This window comes from Camponotus vicinus, unplaced genomic scaffold, assembly GCF_025532165.1.
Source record: "Camponotus vicinus isolate PSW18456_S1 unplaced genomic scaffold, iyCamVici1.0 SCAF_11, whole genome shotgun sequence".
NCBI classification, from domain to species: Eukaryota; Metazoa; Arthropoda; class Insecta; order Hymenoptera; family Formicidae; genus Camponotus; species Camponotus vicinus.
The window spans coordinates 307,957-330,100 of record NW_028141947.1 but is presented as its reverse complement, the minus strand read 5'-3'; the positions used below and the strand labels follow the sequence as shown (position 1 = coordinate 330,100).

The following is a 22,144-nucleotide window of genomic DNA, read 5'->3' as shown; positions in this document are numbered from 1 at the left end:
AATTTCAAATTAGTCGATCCCACTACGATTCCTTCGCTGAACACACCGATCTGCGTACATAGGATGTTCCAGAGAAATCCTGCTCCTGATTTCAACCCTCAACTGATACACGGCCTTCTTAGGGAGAGCGTTCCCTAACATTCTACCCTTCGTGTTTTATCAAATGTGTTAACCGTGAAATAAGGTAAGAGAACTGAATATTTCTCTCTTAAGTGTTATTAACGCTTTCTACCCTGATTCGGAAAGCATCATTTTATTGCAGAGCTCTAGTATACTTACAAGATTTAAATCAAATTGAAATATCAAATCCAACATGCACGTTGATTTAAATAGAATTAAATGTCTTATTTCTTTTTTTTTTCATGCACATGTCTTCGAGAAAATATAAATTATAAAATAAAAAATAAAATATTTTTTAGTAAACAAACATTTTTTTTAAATATTAATACCTACAAATTTGATCTTGCATAGCAAAAGATGATAAAATAATTTTTTTTTAAACAAGAAAAATTTTTGACAATAATTAGAAAACTTTGTAATTCAAGATTCTTTAAATACACACTTGAAATGTTATATGAATTATTTGACAATCTTAATTTTTCGCTATTAGGTGAAAAATTAGATCAAAGAAAAGTTTACGCAAACTAATTTTATAGAAATCGAATTGGAAATATATATATTGTTATTGTGATGAGGATTATGTATATTAAAATTAAAATAATTAATGCTCTCTGTCTTTCTCTTTCTCTCTTTATTTTAAATATTTTTAAATTTTTCTAAAAGAGCGAGACAAATGCTTCAATATATCATTTTATTTTTTGAAAATTGATAAATAAATATCATATACATGTATATATATTATTATAAATTAAAATATTATATATTCATTTAATAATTTTTATATAAAGAGAATAACATAAAATATGTAATCTTTACAAAAATAGAGTACTCCTAAATCCTCAAATTTTGATTTTTAAAGAAACGCCTGACGATTATTTAATTTATATTAAATCAAAACAATCGACAGATCAGATTAGAAATTATCAAAGATAGAAAAAGAAAGATGAAAATAACAGATCATATTGTGATCATCGGTCAATACAAGAGAGAAAATGAGATGCAGATGCAAAGAGACACAATTAAAAAAGCTCGAGCCGAGGCTTTGTACTAAACTTAGCCCGCACACACGCAAACTTCTGCACAAGCAAACTTTTCGAAAAACTCGAGCTCTTTGTCTTATTTATCCCTCAAAAGCGAGCAGATTCTTCCCTCTCTCGGTCATTTTCTATACCATACTATAGCTGCACTACTTCAATTTTGCTTGCTGCTGATTTTTTGCGATGCACGATGATAAATCTAGAATGACGCTTTGCAAACAAAATGAGACGCTTTTTATACTCGTGCGACGAGTATGTATTTTTCTCGATTTTTCTCGGCTTATACGCGCGATATTGCGAGCAACGACCTCGAATCAACGCCACGAGAGACATTTGAATCATTTACACTTGAAGACATTGTCTAGAATTTAAGGAGAATAATATTATCATGAGTGTGCATATATATCTATAATTTGTTAGAAATTATCTAATAAGATTTTATAAGATATTTCAACACCGAATCGATGTCTTTTCTCTCTTGATAAGAATAATAAACGTTCTTTGAATGATTGAAATGAGTTTTTTTGAAATCAAGCTTTTAGGGATGTGATAAATAAAACCTCGGTCTCATCTATTTTCAAGTAAATTTTACAGTAAGATCTTCGAGTTTCTCGGCGCTTACAATAATATTTAATATTGAAAAAAGGAAAAAAATATCCCCGCTAAAAAACATTGATTTATGATAATATAAAAAAGTCGCACAATTTATTTAATAATACATTTTGTTGATATAAAATTTCATTTCGTACATGAAAATTTCGCTAAGAAGTAACAAATATAAAAATTATTATGACAAAAATCTATGAGAAGTCACGCGATACAAGCAGAATAATAATAATCGATACAATGTCCCCCCTCTTTCTATTGTGCTTGGGGCTATCGCTATTAAACTGTCAATTTTCAAAAGCATATTATTACGAGAGACGAGCCAAGACAAAAACGTATAAAGTGCAATTTTATTAATTTAAAAATTTAACGCGCCAAAAACACGACAAGATATTTATATGTTGCATTAATCACAGCAATCTAAGAGATTCTCGCAACCGTGAAAAGCTTTCAAATGTAATTTTCACGTTCCTGTTTCGCAAGTTTTGCCCCCTTTCCCTAATATTCTTCAGAGACGCACGCGGTATTGTGTCAGAAGTTTAATATCTTCCCACGGGAGATCTTTTGAGTTAGTGCCACGTGACCATTGAATTTATACATACTATGGATGATGTAACAAGCAGTTCATACCGAGCAAAAAAAAAAAGTAGACGAGAAATTGAAGAATTTAATAAAGAAAATTTCATAGATTTATATTTAAATTTTATCATTACAACAAATGTGCACGAATATCATCAATAATAAAATTATGTATTATGTTTTGATATATTATTATAGAAAATTAATATTAGCATGAAAAACTTGGTGCACAACATATGTTGTTCTAAACTTTTCTTATTAAATTAATATTACACATTTTCTAAAATTGAAACCGTATTATGGCTGTCATATGAAAGAAAATCAAATGTTATTTTCGCTTATAAATCATAAATTGATATTTTTCCCATGTTCATATTTTAGTTGAAAATTCCGCGCTAATATAAATATGAGAAAATAGAAATTCTGTCTCTGTCTCTCTCTAGCATAAGACTGCTCTAAACTCTAATTAAATGTACTCTGTTAGTGCTAATTAACTCTCGAGAACACGAAAATTCGTGAATACTATATTCATATACACAGACAAACGAACACGGTACATATATATCGTATATAGGGAGCTATATTAAAAAGATAATTAAGGGGTAAAAGACAATGAATACCCTGATCGAAATTCACGGAGCAGACCATTGTACTTTTCGTCCTTATATTTGGATCCCTTTCTTCGACTTAGCCTATAAATGACACAGTTCTCCTGTCATTAAGGCATCGTAAACGAACGTGATTTCTTGATATCGATAACAATTATTTTGGAATCAGGACTCGAGATTCGTAGACAATTATAGCATAAGACAGTTGTAAAAAATTGCATATATAAGTAATTTTTTATATTGCAGGTAAATCTTGGAACTAAGAAAATTATTTCAAGAAAATCTTTATTTAAATTCATAAAAATGTTTTTATAGCCTAATTAATTTTACTCGATTGAAAAGATTGAGTTCACATTGTAATTTTTGTGTGGGAAGAACGTGTTTTCAGACTGTACTAGAAATTGAAGGCAAAATTGATATATTCTGAAAATACAAAGAGCTTTCGATAATACTTTTTTTTACTTGAGACAACCTTTGTAAATATTATATATAATTACGGTGCCGATGTTAAATTATCTGTATTTAGTGTAATTCTTCTTAGAATTACGCAGATTTATCTGAGAAAACAACTCCGAGAATACTTCAGGATAATTACTTTGCCCCAGAGCGAAAGCTAAAGCTAACAAGGCCCGTAAGTAGAGGTAACAGAGCGACGACGTCTCTAAGGATTCAAGCGGTTTACGGAAATCGAAACTCTCCAATACATTACCAATAACATAATGGGGGACATAACGGGGGATTTATAAACAAATTTCAAATTTTCCAAAACTGAAAAATGTGGAAAAATAAAAAATAATTGTCTTAATATCTTCCTTCTTATTTTCCAACACTAGTCTTTTAAGATAATAATTATTTTTTTCTAATTAATAAATTCAACATGTTATAGATATATGTTTCAGAATTAATTTTACCAAATATATATAAACATTTGCAGTTGAGCTGGAATTAACTTGCGAGTTATAAATCAAATGATAGGCATATTCGACTGAATGTTTGCTGCAGCATAAATATACCTTTGTTTATGTTTGAGTACGCATACAAATAAACATGTCGAGATCACGCACGTATCAATGATATTACGCGCGTGTGAAAAGAGAGAGCCGTTATTTACAACCAATCTCTATGTATCCATTATTAACGCCGTGAAAATAAAAAAAAAAAGATAGTCGGTTTATTATCCGTAAAAATTTAGAGTCGCGGAGAGAAGAAAGCGTGAATCGTTATACTTTGGGTACGTATCATTGCATTTAAGATGCTAGCTAATTAATTATGATTGCAATTTGCGAGGAACGTGCGGGCTCATTGATGCGGCCTCCGTGTTACATAACCAGGTGCAAGGCAGGAGATTGAAGATGAGATCGTAAGTTTATTGATTCGGTTTTCTCCGCGGTGGAGAGAGTTTTTTCCCCCCTCCTCTCTTCCACCGTCTCTTACTTTTCCCGCCTCGCTCGGTCCTTATTTTACCCGTTATTTTTTGTCGCGACTCCTTTCTCCTCCCCGCAACGTTAGAAGTAGGACGCAACTTTCGAGGGTTCGCACCTCGCACCTTCGTTGATTCCAAACGATACGGAATTAATTACATCGACTACGCGTTTCTTGCGACAGATGTGAGACATGTTTCGATTTGTATAAAGTGGAATAGAATGAGAATATTAAAATGAAATAAAATATAAATAATACATGTATACTAATGTTATATATCAAGATAAATTAGTATTAATCTAATAGTTTAATTTTGTACATTTCCTGTCCACATTTATAGAATATATATTATAAAGTAGGGCAAAGCAGAATGCTTCTATTTTTTTTTTAATTTATTTAATAAAATAGCAATTAATATATTGTTTGCTTTTTTAAACCATATTTTTCTTTTGCCAGAATACATATATTTTAAAAGTTTAAAATATTCTTATGTTCGACAAACTGGATACGTAACGATTTTCAAAAAGCGATTAATAAGAGATCTTAAGTATTTTATTGTCGAATAATAAATTTAGACAGAACAAATTTTAATAGCTCTATTATTACGCCGATCAAAAACGTTATATCTTAAGTCTTTTCCATATAACAATCTAACATTATAAAGACTTTCCATGTTCGCTATATACGAAGACATTATATGATATATCTTTCTTCCATTCATCGTAGAAGTCTATTCTGCTTTGCCGAGCTAGTTATTAAATCCTTCGTTTCACTTAGAATACAGTTTTATTAATCATTTCCTATCTCTTTCTCCTTCCTTTCTTCGCGATAAATTTAACAACGATGACATCATAAGTTCGATCTCGCGCAATTTCGATTAACTCGATATCGTCATAGACTGTGTCTTTTTTTTCTCATTTCCCAACGGTTCGATCTCGTTTATTGATGCAGCTAAATATCATAAACAATAGACATAGAATGAAATTGAGTGAAATAAAGTTGAGCAATTACAAAATATATATGCAAATCGATTTAAACATTAAATATTTTATTTTATTGTGTAATTTTGTGTAATTTATTATTGTGCAGATTTTGTGTTATTTCAAGTTCTAATGCATTGTATAAAATATGTAATGAGAAGTATAGAAAGCAATATAAAAAAAAAGAATAGAATTAGAGAATTTGAAAATCTTTATGATCTAATAAGTTTATTTTTTTTTAAATAAAAATTCATATCTTTTTCTATGTTTTCTTCTCTTTACTTTTTAAAGATATATCGATGAAACATTCTGTAATACATTTCATTATATTAAAAAAACACAAACCACGAGAATAATTAACTGAATGATCGGAACTCCATAATTCACAAATGCTATAATATCTCCTTAGGAGAGACATGTACGTAACAACGGTCAGGAACAATAAATGGTTTCGGGAAGCCGCTGTTGAAGGATGAAGCAAAGAGAGCACAACATCGATAAAGGGAGCAGGAAAAATGATAGGAGCGAAGAGAGCGGATCTGCCGGATGTTACGATGTAAGGAGTAACACGATATTCCCAATCCGGCGCGGAAGCTTTAGAAACGAGATAAAGAAGGGCTCGCGAGTGCAATAAATCCCCTGGTTTCCTTCCTCTTCCACCCCTTTCCCACCCCCTCCCCCCTTTCCCCGGTCTCTCCCGATCGTTTCATCTGCAACCTCGTCGTAAAACCCGAAAGAAGCTGATGTCGACGCTGCTGAATGAAATGAATTTACTGTTTACCCGCTTGTGCGATACGATTCAAGAGTACAGCTATGAAATATAGTTCGAGAGACGCGGTTTAGAAATCATTTCCCCCTTTCCCTCCCCCCTCCTCTTCCCACACTTCCTCCTCTTTTCCCTGCCGGGTATATCGATACTGAAATGCGACGGCGGCCACGGAATACGAACGAACTAAAATGGACGTGTCGGGAATTAATCTCCCCCAGCCGGGCTCTAAAGCGAATTGTCTTCTGCTCCGTTTTTTTCTCTCCGTTCCGCAGTGTCGTAATGACCTGCTTCGACGTTCGCGAAACATCATCGCCATGTCAACGTGGTAAATATTACGTGTGTCGTAAAAAATTAATTATTAATTTATTAAAAATTTTTTTATTATTAATATTAATATATAAAATAATAATAAAAAATAATAAAATATAATAATAATTATATATTAATATTTGTAGTAAATTAATTATTAATTTCTAACGTTCTGTAAAACAAAATTAGACCATTGTGTATTTGCTCTCTTTTTCTACGTAAAATTAAAAATTATAATATATGTCGTAAAGATATCTAGGATTGAAATTTCAAAAATAAATGATAATATTACACTACTGTTTTCGTCTAAATCGTGTCTAAAAAATCTTTCGTATAGGTGTGGACGGGAAACGTAAATTCTTCTCTTACGCACGTGAGGTTAGTGTCACCCTCCCCCGTGTATCTCTGCGTTACGAGACTCTCGATCGACATGTGATAGAGAAAGACTGACATTTAGCACTAACTGTCGCGAACCGCTGCTGCGTTTACGCGTTTCAGCTGTAATTGTGATTCAATGGTCATTATGTTTCTCTTTGCAGACTTTGCGCTGCCCTTTTCATGTCGGCTCAGATCGAATCCTCCGCTCTTTGCCAACTTTGATCAACAAGTTAGAATTATATTGCACGAGAAAACGGATCGGATGAGCATACTTCCTGATTACCGATCAGGAAGTATATAATCATAGCATTAAATTGAGTCGAATCGAGACTGAAAGATACGAAGGTTAAACAAAAATTGTGGAAGATAAATAATGATTTCTTTTTTGACATTTCCATAATTTAAGAAAAATAAAACCTAAGAAAACTACAAGTCATTATCCGTCATTATAATTAAAGCCGTGACATATGTATCTAATCCAATAATTTGAAAATTATTTTTAAAAAATACAGTAAATTAACTCTAATAATATATATGAAAATTAATATATAAACTTTATTCGTAAAAGATTTTTGAATTATTTGATTAGAGATGGTCCGATTTTGATTATAATAACAGATAATGAGACCTTAGAGTTTCCTTAGACTTTATTTTTCTTGAATTATGGAAATGTCGAGAGAAATCATATTATTATATATATATATATTGAGAAGAAAGCCAAAAAAAAGTTGATTGAAATAATATGATACAATTACATTTCAGTCTTTTCCAAGCAATCTCTTATATTGATGTCTTATCCGTAAATGTTAAAGTGCTTGTGAAAGCCAAGTAAATTGAATACGAAGGTTTTGTCCTCTCTAAAGCTGTACCAAGAAGCTCGTTTCAATCATCATTGCGAGAAAATTTACGTAGAGAACACGATTAGACGATAATTCGTAATTCGTTTGCGAAATTGCTCGTCTCAGCATCCGACCCTTATATGCGCGAACGAGAAGAAAAGGAAGAGAGAGACGGAAAAGAACGTCGCCTCCCCCTCCCCCCCCCCGTTTACGTAACCGGCCCTCTTTGGCAGTCTGCGGAAGACGCGCGACCTAAAATTGCATTTGAATAAAGCAATTTGTGCACGCGCCGTAATCCAATTCGACCCTCTCGCTAGTTTTCGCTACGCGAAAAGCACCGATAAATCAACCAGTTGCGCGGCGCATCGACCTCAGCACGCCCCTACGATGTAGCCATATGGCTTAATTTCGTTCGTAGAGCGTGTATGGTACTTGGAGAGAGGCCGGGAAAAAAAGCGTTTCGCGCGTACGAACGGAAAAACTGACATTCGCGATTTTGCGGCCGCCGATATTCGCTCAATTGCCAATAACAGCGATTTTCGCGATATTACATTAAAGCCGAAATAACCTTACGATTTACGCGAGCCCGAGGAAGCCGAATTTAATTTCACCAGCATTTTTCGCAGAGAGAACAAGGCTCTTTTGAAAAAAAAAGTTTCTTGCTTTGTGCAAAAATAATTTTCATATTATTATTTTATTCCCATAAATGGAGTGATTATCGGATTAAGTATATATCATAAAAATTTTTAATTTTTTTAATAAGACCTATTATATATAAAAATACATATTAAAATATATATTAAAAATATATCATTAAATAAGAGTATCGTTGTTATTAATGAATATCTTCATTCATAGTAATTAAAATAAAAATTGAACTCTTGACTCTTAAAGCCAAAGGAAAATTAATTTATTTTTAATTTAAATTAAAAATGGATGTATACGAAATACTGTATCAACTTTAATCGCGAACTTAAAACTCCAATGATTGAATGATTCTTTTAATGTAAAGGTAAAATAATTCGCTTTCGTCTCGATCTTTAATAAACATTTGTGTTTGCTGGCTACTTTATATATTTCAGATATGTAAATCACATGACACTTTCCCTGTAAGTTTCAAAGGACACGAAACGGCGCATAAGTCCTAATGTAAAGCGTGCTTAAGCGCACAGCTTACGATGCGCATGTAACAGCTTAAAGCGCGCAATGCGCACTAGAAGTTAAAGGGGTAATCGTTATAAATTGTCCTCAGAATGTCCTCGAACGCGATCCACGGAAATTGATGGACGTTTATTCGCGTTACGTCCGACTAATAGAAATAAATGTCGGTTTTTTTCTTGATAATTATTACCGTGCTTTTTTTCCGCGTACGTCGATAATGCTTTTTTAATAATCCCGACATTTTTGACATTTCCTTGTCATTTTGACGAGCTAAAATTTATTTTTCAAAGTCATCTAAATGAGGATCTTATCGTATCTTTTCTTTTAATTTTATAAAATTGAGAAAGTACCGTATATATGTTTCGAAATTGTATTTAATTTAATTTTGATATTGAATTTTTGAAATCTAACACTATATTGCACGGTAGTAAAATGACAAGAATCACTAAAAGTAGATTTATCATAGACCTTCCTTAAGTTAATGACGTTATCGGATTTTCACAAAGACATCGAGAGAAAGTTTAAGACGCAATTTATGGACATTATATTATGCCCGATGAAACTCTTTGATCTTCATGAATAGAAACGTGCTTTGTATCTCGAGTATATATTGAAAATCGTTCTAGTCTCGCGAATTAAACGCAGACGATTTATAATCAAAGTCGTCGAGGTATCATACATGATAACAGTGTCGTATCTCTCGTGCCATTTCGCGCGCAAGAATCACGTAAAATTATCACCTAAACATCACAACACGGACATAGGACGAGTCGAGAAAGAGGACATTTCTTCCCCGAGTGTTTCGCGCAAAAATCGAGCTCGTCGATAAAACGCCTCGCGAGAGCGAGTGTTCTCGATGGAAGCAGGAAACGTAAAGTAGACAGTCCAAGGCAGGTGAGACAGCTACGCTATACGGAACAGCGCTAAGAAACATCGAACAGCCAAGAACCAGAAGCAATTGTTGCATATGGAGGTACGTGTTTTCATACATGTGCGTGTGGATGGGTGTATACGTGTGTGTATGCGTGTGTGTGTGTGTGATGTGATTGCGTAGGATGTGGCGCGTGTACGCAGGTTGTATGCGTACCACAACCGGGTCCGAACCAAGTGTGTCGAAACATCTATTCAGCCGAACACATCTAGAAGGTAACCAGCTCCGCGGTGCGATCGCGAGACGTCGTCCCCTCGGTAAGGTATTTCCAATGTCTTTCCAATGTCGACAACGCGCGAAAGTGGCCCTTCACGCGTCTCTCTCCGCGCGCACGTTATCGGAAAAAAAAAGGAACACGCTCGCGGGTGACGACGCTCTCGATCTACAATTCGAACAAAACACCAGAGGAACAGAAAACTGAGAGAAAGGGGACGGGAGAAGAAGGAAAAATAGAGTAACGAAAAGATAGAAAAAAAGAACAGAGAGAAAGAGAGAGAGAGAGAGAGTGACAGCCATCTCACCGCCCGCTACAGCTCAAAGCACTCACTAAACGTCACGGGGGAGCGCGGACAAAAAGGACTGGCCGATCGACGATGATTGTTGTTGTCGGTCAGTGTCGGTCAATTATTGCTGTCTACGTCAGCGAGTGTGTATAGGCGCCTTGGGACCGTGCTTTCGATAACCTACAAAGGGCACTGGCTCCTCTCTCTCCCGTGTACGCTCGCCCGCGTAGCGCCCTGGCCCGGACCAACGTACGCCGTGGTGCCACCTGACAGACTCCGGGAAATTCGAGAAAACGGCATTTCCTTCGGCCCATGCGCGAGAACTTTAATCGAATTTCGGCGAGTTGCAGCGCCGACAACGGCGGGGGCGGCCTCGCTCCGCTTCGCTGCACGTGATCGACTCCGCTCCGGGAATTTGAATTTTGCCGCGCGTCCCGCTCCCGGTATCTCGCGTTCCCTCGCGATATCGTCGGGGAATCGACGCGCTCATCGAATCCTTCTTTTCTCGTCTCTTTCTGCGTATTTTCGTCATTCTCACCCCGCTCCTTCCCTCCCTGGAATAAAATCTAATTTGATTATCTCGTAGAAAAATTTCACACATCACTAGGTAGATATAATTCCGGAGCTCAGGTTTTTCTCGATTGTGAACAAGCGCTCTTCCATCTTGGATTTGCATCTTCAAATATTAATAATTATAATGTCGAGACTCGTATTATTATCACAAACTCTGTATTATTTGCGAAAGAAATATCGCGATTTACGTTTTCGGCCATCGCGATGCGCCAGATAAAGATGACGTACTTTCGAAAGATAAATTTTCCAATATTGAAAAAAGATTATCATGTACGCATATATTGTGAAAATATAATCTTATATAAAGTGAAGATAGGATTGTTGCGTGCTCAACTCACCTAATGCGACTGCATTGCTCGAAATCTCGCACTGCTCGACACACACTTTTCACTTATGCAAACGAACATCTTAACTGCATGTTTAATCGAGTGAAACTAGTGAAAGCATTTTTTGCGCCCGTAACGCGCGAAGTTGGCGCAAAAAAGAACTTGTTAGTGGCGCCACCCGACGACGTGTCTTGGAATTTCTTCCTCGTTTTTTATCGATAAAGTAAAGAACGATTTATCGACGAGAGAAAAATCGGTAAATTGCTCTTCACTCCGCGAGAAATATTGTAATGTAGCAAACTATGGAATAAAAATAAGAATTGTAATCTTGAATGATTTATTATCTGTAAAATAATTTTCTAAATTTCTTTTTATTTACAGTGCAGATTTTTGTGTAATTTAGAAATTGATGACATTACGATTTGACGAGTCTTTCGTATATATTTTACACGTTTCAGTACATCACATATACATATTTATTTTAGAATAAAAAACATCTTTCCTGTTCTTTCGATCCTTACTTTTTTTTTTTTATGCTAAATATCACGTGACTCAGTGACGTGCTGTCCTTGTCACGTGTCGTGGTGTTAGTGCATACGTCACCGTCGTCTGAATCGTCGTAATGGCAGCTCCGGTGAAAAAGCGTGAAATTCGGCAAAAATTACACGACGATGATGAAGATCGCGTCTCCTCCAGCAGCGAGGATGAAGAATATGAAGTCGCGGACGAGCAGGTAAAAAATAATTGCTTATATCGCACGACATGTCATCTTATCGAGTGAACTAACCACATTTTCGAACACGCGGTCGCTTTCTGCTAGAGATTTATTTCAGTTTTTTGAGCTTAATTCATCGATTTTCGCACATGTAAAAATGATAAATCGCGACAAAATAATCTCTCGAGATTATACTTTAATTTAGCTGATGCGAATGTTACTCGACGAGTCAAAAAATTATGTGACTGAATAATTAGATAGCTTAATGATATTTATCTAATAATATATATTTATCACATGTATTTATCACATGTATTATAATATTCTTAATTAAGCAAGTGGGAGATCTTTTACGGAAAATTTTGACACAAAATCTGCTATATGTACAGTAATATCTATATTGCAAATTGTTGCACGCCTAATTTTTATCAAAAATACTTCAACAAGTATATTGAAATTGACTAAACATTTTAAGCGTTATGCTTACAAGCAATATAATCTATAAAATGCTGTAATCAATTTTAGGGAATGGAGCTTCAATTGGATTTTGAGGGTCGTAATCCACAAGATCCAGATTATCATGGAATCAAAACATTATTGCAACAACTTTTTCTCAAAGCACATATTGATTTAGGTGGACTAACAGACTTGATAATATCTCAGAATTATGTAGGATCTGTTGTGAAACAGTCTGATGAAATGGATGAATCCGACGATGATGACAATGATGTCAATGATGTATTTGGTATTACAACTGTCATTAATGTTTCCGATAGACAGGTGCGCATAAATTAGTAATGATATATAATTGTATTGTTTTTTAAAGAAACTTATTTTTTTTTAATCTCTGTTTATAAATTCTTTATAACGAAATTGAATCTTTTCCAGAATGTTGTATGTATACAACAGCTTAGGGATTTATTGAAACAATTAGCAGATGAGCATGCAACAGACACAGCTAACGCTATGATAAAGAATGTATTGGAGAATGATGCAGCACAATTGGGTTTACTTATAAATGAGAGATTTGTCAACATTCCAGCCAAGATATCAGTGCCACTTTTCGAAAACTTAATTTCTGAAGTGAAACGTGCCAATAGTAGAAATATGCCATTTAATTTCTCCTATTATATACTTATATGTAAACTATACAAGTCGGAAGATAAAAAAATAGGAAAAAAGTCAAAAAACAAGAGTAAAAACACTAACAATGAACCACTTATATTATGGAGTAACCCAGAAGAAGAAATTTTTGCAGAAAAATCAACTGTTAGCTTTGAATTTTCTGTCGAAGAAGAAGCAGACAGTGGCTTATCTGGAAAATGGACTGAAACGGATGATGAAATGATACCTTATAGACGAGTTCTTCTTTTCGAAGCTTCTAAATTGCAATCCATATTCGAGAAAATACAGAATCAATTTTCTTAATTAATTCTATAAACGATATTAATATTGGTAAAATAGCTGAGCCTACTGCAAAACTTTGTATTTGCAATATAAAGAAGATGTGCTTTTCAATGAAAATTTCTTTGATACCTGCGTATGACAAAATGTAATTACAATGGTATGTGCACTAAATTTTTTATAATACATCTTTTATACAGCGCTTATGCTACAAACTGTTTCTATGAATTTCACCCTTTCACACTTTTATTCTTCTATTTTTCTTATAAATTATACTAGCAAAATATCTATCGATTTTACATCGAACTTCGTTATTTGATGATCTCATTTGGTAATCTTCTTATAGCAATATAGACATTACTTTTATAATTGAATAAATAGGTTTTGTATACATAAATTTAGATAAACGAGTAAAATAGATATAAAACGCAAATGTACAAATAAAACAAGAAAGATATATCACATTGTAAAATTAATAATGTATGATTTAGCTGATTTTAAGATTCAAACCTTTCTGGAATTACAAATTATTTTCATTTAAGCAACATCCATTACTACGATGATGCGTCTGTAAACTTGAATGATTGCCTTATTGGTTTGGCTCTCCGTCTCATAGTACCAAGAATATTTAACATTTCAGAAACTGCTGGCGACGTATTTTCCGCTTGCCGTCTTTTCCGCTCCTCTTCTCTTTGTTTCTAAAATCAATATTTTACTCAAGTATATACATAACAGAGATAATTGCAAGTAATGCTATACTTTATTCGAAAATAATAGAAAACATGATATGTCCAAAAATATTTAACAGATATCAAAATTTAAAAAATGTTTCAGAGTTTAACAATGCTATGAATATATCTTTGATGTATTTTAAATACTTACATAGTCTAGTTTTATACTTACATCTGTATGCTTTAGCGTGAAACGCCCGCCTTTGATTTGATTGATAATATCGTCAATAGCTAAAAGTATTTGATACATTTCATATCTCGTGATAATTTGTGTGTGTATAATAATTCATAACTAACAAAATAATGAACTATGCAATTACCAGGCTGTTGTGTGACTGCAGGTGTTTTTTTCTGTGCAATGCCAAGCATATTCTCCATGTCACTTACAGCCGAACGCTCCGAGAGCAATTTTTCCTTAGTCAGCAATTTTATCGATGACTGACCAGTCATCGATATTGGTAGCGGTGGGGCAGGCGGAGGTAACGGTGGCGGTGGCGGTTTCGAAACTTTCTCCTCTAACTCGCTGACTTTCTGTTTTAAACATCGAACAACGTTCTCTAATTCTTCTATTGTTTTCTCGGCCCTTTCGGCTCTCTGAAGAACAACTTCTAACTCGGATTCTGCGAGCTTCAGTTTCTCTTCGACAATTTCAAATTCTACATTCGATTCTTTTTCTTCCAGTTTCTCCTGTAACATCTGTATTTGGGAAGCATGCGTCTGCTGTTCTTCTTCTAATAGTCTCTTTAAAGATTCCACTTCTTGCATAACAGCTAATAATCTTCCATTTGGATCATCTCCGACCTCGGCCATAAGAAGAGCGCTTTGATGCGCTAAGACGTTTCGTTCTTTTTGAACCTAAACAATCGAGCTAATTAGTATGATTTATATAGAAATGACTATATCTTTTAATATAATTTAACTTTTCGAAACATTTTCCCTACAATTTTCTTATAAACACATACAGTTTTAAAATAGTGACGAGAGTTTTACTCTGTGTAATATTCTAAATAATATTACATGCATAATTATAAATAAAATTGTAATTAAATTATTAATTATTATCAAAATTAAATCAAGGATTGTAAGAATTAATGATTCACCTTTTCAGCTTCTATCTTGAGAATTTTCGCGTTTTCTCTTTCACGATCACATTGCGTTTTCAAAACTTGCACCTCTTCAGCCACCATTTTTGTAATTCTTTCTATATTTCCTTTGTGAACCTTCATTTCATTAATTTTCTCCTCTCCTATAAGAAAAACGAATTGGTCGCTTAGTCGTGTTATCTATAACAAAAAAAGATTATGGGATATATCTTATCTTTTACCTTTTTCCCGGAGGGCTCTTTCTTCTTCCAGCTGCGTAGTCAATTGCGTCACCTGCTCTTGGGCTTCGAATTCTTGAAGCCGCGCAGAATGAAGTTCTGTCTGAAGCCGCGCTATTTCACCGCTTAATTCTGCAAATTAATATTTGATTTAAGATCGATCATTTTATCAACTTAGTAAATATTTTCTTGTTCATCTTGTATAAGTAAAGTTAATTTATTTTATATAAATAATTTAAAACTCTTAATCATAGCTTAGTTTTAATTTGTTGTTGTTAACATGTTTTAATTTTACATCTTATGCAATAAGATTAATTATATATTACAATTACCTTTCACCGTTTGTCTCAGCTCATCTAAATCCTCGAAATTCGATGTATCCACTTCGTCGGATAAATCAAAATCCAACGATTGCTCTGGATTATTATGTAGAAACTTTTGCGTCATAATTTGAGATCTTCGTTTGAGCTCGCGGTTTTGTCGATACCACTAATAATAAAATTATATATTATATTTCAAAAAACAAAATATTATAATTCTCTCGATTATTTTTTGTGATAGTACATTGATAAAAATCGAGATTGTAACAAGTTACCTGAGATGCTTGTTGCATAGCTTTGTGCATTGCATTCGTTTCCACATCATATTGACGTTTTAATTGTTCGTATTCCTTACACACTGCTTCCGAAACTGTAAAAAATTGAGCAAGTGTTGATAGCAATTTTATAAAAATACTCGTTAAATTATATAAAGTGACTTCAAGATTGATACACACCTGTTCGCAATTTTAGCAGCTTATGTTCCTTCTCTTGAACTTGCGATTGTAGCGTATTATTTTCTTTCTGCAATTGTTGATATTTTTTCTCCAAATCTGCATGTTCTTTACTAACTAATACAGAACAGAAATAAGTTACAACATGATGCTATTGTAAATTATTTAATATTTTGTATATTTTTTATGATATGTTCTTAAATATAAGCAGATATGCGTAAATAAAGTGAATCAGTTAACAATTATCATAATTAAGTCATATGACAACCGGATTAGAGTCATATAAGAATGTAGAACTGTTGAGATGATATCATCACTCATTTCTAAAAAAAATCCGTATATACGGAAAAATATTACTTTACTAATTAACTGAACTTTATGAAGAAATATAAGATATATATACAATAGACTTTTATAAATTATAAGAGATTATTATATATGTGGCACGTCATTGAAACTTGCCTTACTTTAATGTTTCGTAAAGTTTTAATTAGTATGTTCTTCATATCTTTTTTTTTGTTAGTGTGTATCTCAAATATTATTTTTAAACATCCTTGATCAATCTCTGACGCATTGCGTTACATTATGCATGAATCGCTTACGAAGCACTAGTCGCTTAATTATCGGAAGTATTCAAACGATTTTGGGAAAGTTTTAAAACAGAATAGCAATTTATTCCTGCCCATAAACTTGATCAATTTTTTTTGCTGATTGTCGATCAATCGTTGTAATACGAATCGTGCCAGGAATACAAATTCCGCGAATAACCGTGTACCAATAATGTTTTATCTACGTCAATTTAAAATTCTATCGTGTTATAGACAGTGTGACTAATAGAACGTCATTGCCTTCGTTTTACATGCAGCAGTGAATCACAACACGATAATCGACTATACAATATTCTGAGTCAATCAAAATAATCTCTCGTGTGGTGTACGTACTTTCCATTATTTATGAGTTTCTGCCAAGGAAAGTCTTGCAAAAAGATTGACGCCGAAACATCGGTCGGTTTATCATATTCAGAACAAGCCACAAAAGATATCTCAAAAGTAACGAGAGAAATCTTGTTTTTATCTCAAAAGTCTCAAGCATTTACACATATGAATCGTTGGAAACAATCGTTAAAAAGTAACTTTCTTCTTCTCGAAAAATATAAGAATTTATAAAAAAATATCTAATGTAAAATTATTTATAAAATGATTAAAATTATAACTTTTTTTATGATTTCATAAATAGAAAATCAACAAAATTGTATGTCCTAAAAATATAATAATATACAAAAAATCAAAGTGTATATCGGTATTGACTTGTATTTGTTATCAAGACATCTTTCAATTATTAATCTAATATTAGTAAGTATATTTCATCTCTATCTATCCAATGATTATATATTAAATAGACACTCTACCCGACAAATGTCATATTTATTTATTTTCTTGTTTCTTCCTCTATTCGTTATATATAAATATCGATTATCATTTGTTTTCTTTTATTTTCCCTACTTTTTTCAACTATTCAATAATGTAAACATCGGGTTAAAGAAATGTCACACAGCGTACATTTACTTTATCAGTTATTTCAAAATTTAAAATCTAGCAAACTTAATAAGCGATTATCCATGATGTATCCGTCCATGTGATTGTTAAATTTATTTATTTATCGCACGTCATTTGACGCTTACCAGCTTCATTCTTTTGTAGCAAAAGCTTCCGCTTCTTCTCCGAGTCTTCATATTTATTTTTCCACTTGATCTCGCTAAAGCTGTTATCCCTATTGAACTTGAAGACGTCGCTCGTCTTATAATTGCTCACAGGCGTCGTCTTCTCCTCGGAATTTCGTATCTCGATGCTTGAAGTTGACAATTGATTATTGTTACGCGATCTCAGTTGTACAACGGAAGCTTCGAGCTTCTCAAAGCACGCTTTTTGAGCGGCCACGGATCCGCGGCCCAATCTCTCGAAGGATCCTCTGCGCTTTGGAGGGCATCTTTCTTGGGCCTTGATCGCAGTTGATACTCTGGGCACCGGAATGTGAGAATGAATCACGCTCGAGGTCGAGGTTTTCGGTGTCTCTGTGCTTAGGACGATGTTGAATTCTGTCTTATTCATAGCAACTGTGGAAGTAAATGTACTTGTTAAACCATTTGATATTAAGCTTTACCGCTATTACAATAATGAAGTGTAATGAGAGTTATTTCCTGAGAAGAAGTATTTTAAGTCGATTTGTATCTTTTTTCAAATATTATTTATGTAACAAACTTATAGATGAAATGCAATCATTACTAGAATTATTATTAAAATAATTATTATTATAATTTTTATTAAAATAATTTAAAAGTGGATTTTCAGCCATGTATTATTAATTGAAAACTTTCTTATTTGTATGATCTTATCTCATTTTTGCAAGTGGCACACACGAGTCTATTATGGTATTAAATATCATGTATATCATAATATTTATTCTGATAAATATGATACATGTTCGTTGAGAAATTATGTGACATTTGACAAGTGTCAATTGCAGAGATAGTCTTTTCGTGTATGTATGTATACGTATTCTTTACAAACAATATTATATCGATCTTTAATTCGATCGAAATTACATAATCGATATTCAAATAACGTGACATTTTGAATGATCTACACAAAAGAAAGACTCATAAGAAAAAAATCTGAACATTGCTATCAGTTACAGTTCAAGATTAATAACATAGGACATCTCTAAAAATAAACATATTGGTTTTGCCGTTAGTAGTCAAGTTTAAAATAACTGCTATATCAAAATATTCTTGCTCTTAATCCAAATTTCATGAATACCGAAACATTAGATTTATTTTGATAAAGATTAAGTAATATTATTTAATTACCATTGACCAGTTGTTTGTTATTATTTTCACAAATCAATATTAAATATTTGAAATAAGAAAGGAGAAAAATTATTTATATAAAAAAATATTTACATCTATATTCTATAAACTATTATAAAACATAATTAATTGATAATAAAATATTATAACAGTCGTACTCATTGTCCGAAATTATCAAACTTTGAATAATCATTATCAGAATTATTAGTTGCTATTAAATATATCTATACATTTGTTATTTTGTTTACATGGAAAAAGAGTGAAAGATTAATTAAAAAATACTCTTAAACTGTAAAATATGAGTTATTGGAACAAAAGTTTCTAAAATAGAATTCGTTCACAAAAGTTTACTCCAGTTAGGTCTAGTCGCACGTGCTAAGCTTCGCGGGAGCCTCCCCCGCGGGCCATTTAAAGTTAATTCGTCAGAATGTGCGTCTGTGTCAGGGCTCGTGCAGCACGTCGATCGTTAAACTGATGTCTACGGTGAGTCGACGGATGTGCTTCGCTTTCCCCTGACCGGAGATCCGCCAGGTGTTGCGATTGCTTCTCGATAATATCATGCATAATTATTGTTCTGGCTTCAGTTATGTCAACGCCCCTGTACTCTCGGCTTCTTCTCGCAAACACGTGATTCTAACAAAAATTCGCTCGTTCGAAGACAAGAGACAAAGCACTTTAATAGAATAAAGACAACCCTCTGCATTAAAATGCTTAAAGAAGTCACTTAGCTCTTTCAACGTTAATTATCCTTTAAATATATGCTAAAGCAGGAAAGACGTACCAGAGTGTTAAAATCGATAAACAAAAAACAACACTTTTAGCTCGAAAAATTTACAAATAATTAAAATAATTAATTATAAAAAATTTTATGTAAGCAAAAAAATAAATATGAGAATCATACTTAATGTTAAGTAACTATTTGAATAAGAAATATCGATATAACAAAGTAATGCGACTGTAGATTTCATTTTTAATTCATCATTATTTGACTGCATGAAATTTTAATATTATTACATGAAGAAATATTCTAGATTCTCTTTACATTTATTAAGGAAAATATGTATATAAATTCTTGTGAAGAAATCACTCATCGTATAAATAAATATTCTATGTTCAAAGTAAAAAATTATGTGGTTTATGTATCATCTTTTGTTATCGATTAGTTAACACTTGCACCTGTCTTTTTTTCCTGCACTTGCTATAGTCTAACTAGCGGTATTGTACATCGTAATATTATAGGCTTAATTTTATATGCAAATATACATGCACAAGCATTGACGCGCATCCAACATTAATGCAAATTAGCAGTGAGTAGTGAGTAAAGTGTCTGATAAAATACAATTGATAGATCACGGACTTCTTTTACATGTATATCACACTGTACTGCAAAAATGTAAAAACTAAAAAATGCTTCCAGATAAAATATGTCTTTACTAGTATGAATGACTCATGATAGAAGGAATGTTAAGTATTTTTGGTGTATTGCATGATTACAAGCCAATTGATTAAATTGATAGATACGTAATTTGTCACGTGCTTATTGCTGTTAATATTAACAATTCAAAGCCATCAAGTGTCCTTTTAACAGCAGTTTGTATTAATATACTGTTGATAAAATGATATGATTTTGATATAAAAATCTATTATTTAAAAATACATTTATGTTATCTCTTTTAACTCTTTCTCTCTCTCCATGGATTATAAATATGTTAAATGTCAAATTTTTACTTAAGAAAGGAAATTTTTATCTTTTATCATTACATAAAATTAAGAACATTTATATTATATGTAACGATCAAAAATAAATCAAACATCAAGAGGTCACAATATTTTGTGAATACACACGTAATATACAGTCAATCTAAACATGATTAAATTTGTAATTATCATATATAAATTTTATTTCTTTTTATATCAATCACAGTTTGCTTTAATGACTATCAATTCAGTTTCACTTCACTCATAAAAATAATTTAAAATAAAAACTCGAGTAAGACTTTTAATTATTGATCACAATATCATACACAGCACTGTTGTATATATAATGAACTTTGGAATCGTACGTCAGATCAGAAAACACGAGAGGTCCTTTCACTTTTCCTCTTTGTATTAAAGAACAGCTTCAAGTTTCATATTATACGTAAAACTAAATCATTTAGAAAATGATAGATGCAAACGAGGAAAGATCGATATCTCGAATGAATTATAGAGAGAAACATTGAATTATATTTTTCCGAATCATAATTGAAAATTTTAATTATAAGTAACATCACCTCCCTTATACAATTTATAATGCATTATCTTACATTGATGCGAGAAAAAAACATATTGTAAAAATTGATATAAGATGCAATTTAGCTCGTTAATAATGTCCTCTTGTAAAAATCACGATTGATTCGCATCCAAAATAATGATCGATGCAAATATAGTTAATATTTCTCTCTTGTATAAACAATAAGATAAATTACACTCACATTTGTTCAATATATCATTAAACGAGGATAAAACAATTAATCTGTCGGTACGCTCGGCACATCGAACTCGTCGCAGCCACAAACTCCAACACACGTTCTCACTCGCGTGCGTTCACAAGCGTACTGATTCCCTTGCGTCTCGTAACGTTAACATTATCTCGCAGCACTGCGAAAGAGAGCTTCGGGAATGCGAGAGTGTCGTTTCCTCGAAGTCAGCCGACCCCAAGCGTGTGCGCACGCATATTCGATGTACCTTCTGCAGGATAGTTCTTAACATATAATATCGTTCATTGATGAATGAGATGCGTTTTGTGTGATTTGGCTAACGTAATCAGAAAGAGAGAGAGAGGAAAAGAGAGAGAGAGAGAGAAAGAGAGAGAACAGCGCAAGCAATATATCAAATCTTATCGAAAAAAACAAACTATTCAAATCAATATGCTTTGAATATAAAAATTACAGGAAAGAAAATATATACGCGCAAGAACATGGCAATGCATGTAAAATATAAATATCACAAATATTTTTTATATCCTTATTTTTTAAGAATTACTTTGTATAAAGTAAATAAAACATGAAACACATTTTCTTAACAAAGCACAATAAAAGTTCTTATGGAAATACAGCTGACCTTTACAGTTGATCGAGTCAATTATTAGAGTCTTTTATTCGTCTTTTCTCATATACATTCCGAAGTAAAAATTTAAAAATCCGATAATTTCG

General features: G+C 32.8%; 3 protein-coding genes across 6 annotated transcripts in view; 1 reads left to right on the top strand and 2 right to left on the bottom strand.

Moving 5' to 3' along the window:
* Nucleotides 1–11,223, bottom strand: part of LOC145962190 (protein Skeletor, isoforms B/C) — a 66,586-nt gene extending 55,363 nt beyond the window's left edge. The window contains exon 1 of one of the 3 annotated variants that reach the window (XM_083083156.1): nt 11,154–11,223. The gene's annotated coding sequence lies outside the window, so the exon portion shown is untranslated. Of the gene's footprint in view, nt 1–10,286; nt 10,560–11,153 lie in introns of those variants that run through there. The other 2 variants (XM_083083152.1, XM_083083155.1) reach the window with 2 other exon arrangements.
* Nucleotides 11,224–11,712: 489 nt separating this feature from the next.
* On the top strand, nt 11,713–13,475 carry LOC145962193 (protein BCCIP homolog). The gene is made up of 3 exons (XM_083083163.1): nt 11,713–11,874; nt 12,382–12,636; nt 12,745–13,475. The coding sequence occupies exons 1-3, from the start codon at nt 11,764–11,766 to the stop codon at nt 13,282–13,284; spliced, it is 906 nt and encodes a 301-aa protein (XP_082939289.1). The 5' UTR covers nt 11,713–11,763; the 3' UTR covers nt 13,285–13,475.
* Nucleotides 13,381–21,746, bottom strand: LOC145962191 (shootin-1). Of its 2 annotated transcripts, XM_083083161.1 has the most exons (11): nt 21,425–21,746; nt 19,302–19,583; nt 17,766–18,197; nt 16,088–16,201; nt 15,908–16,002; nt 15,645–15,801; nt 15,316–15,444; nt 15,092–15,237; nt 14,312–14,846; nt 14,164–14,222; nt 13,381–13,958 (listed from the first exon to the last, which is right to left on the bottom strand). In XM_083083161.1, the coding sequence occupies exons 3-11, from the start codon at nt 18,190–18,192 to the stop codon at nt 13,815–13,817; spliced, it is 1,806 nt and encodes a 601-aa protein (XP_082939287.1). In that variant the 5' UTR covers nt 18,193–18,197; nt 19,302–19,583; nt 21,425–21,746; the 3' UTR covers nt 13,381–13,814. The 2 variants fall into 2 exon arrangements, with proteins under 2 accessions (XP_082939287.1, XP_082939286.1); XM_083083160.1 differs by lacking the exon at nt 19,302–19,583 and having other exon boundaries at nt 21,425–21,745.
* Between the last annotated feature and the right edge of the window lie 398 nt (nt 21,747–22,144).

Bases quoted from the DNA above. Each gene is read 5' to 3' on its own strand.
- LOC145962191 (XM_083083161.1), bottom strand. From the start codon at position 18,192: ATGAATAAGACAGAATTCAACATCGTCCTAAGCACAGAGACACCGAAA. The intron at 16,202-17,765 runs GTAAGCGTCAAA...GTTCTGTATTAG, and splicing joins GCTACAAAAGAATGAAGCTG to TTAGTAAAGAACATGCAGAT. The intron at 15,238-15,315 runs GTAAAAGATAAG...TTTTTCTTATAG, and splicing joins AAGAGCCCTCCGGGAAAAAG to GAGAGGAGAAAATTAATGAA.
- LOC145962193 (XM_083083163.1), top strand. From the start codon at position 11,764: ATGGCAGCTCCGGTGAAAAAGCGTGAAATTCGGCAAAAATTACACGAC. The intron at 11,875-12,381 runs GTAAAAAATAAT...AATCAATTTTAG, and splicing joins ATGAAGTCGCGGACGAGCAG to GGAATGGAGCTTCAATTGGA. The intron at 12,637-12,744 runs GTGCGCATAAAT...AATCTTTTCCAG, and splicing joins TTAATGTTTCCGATAGACAG to AATGTTGTATGTATACAACA.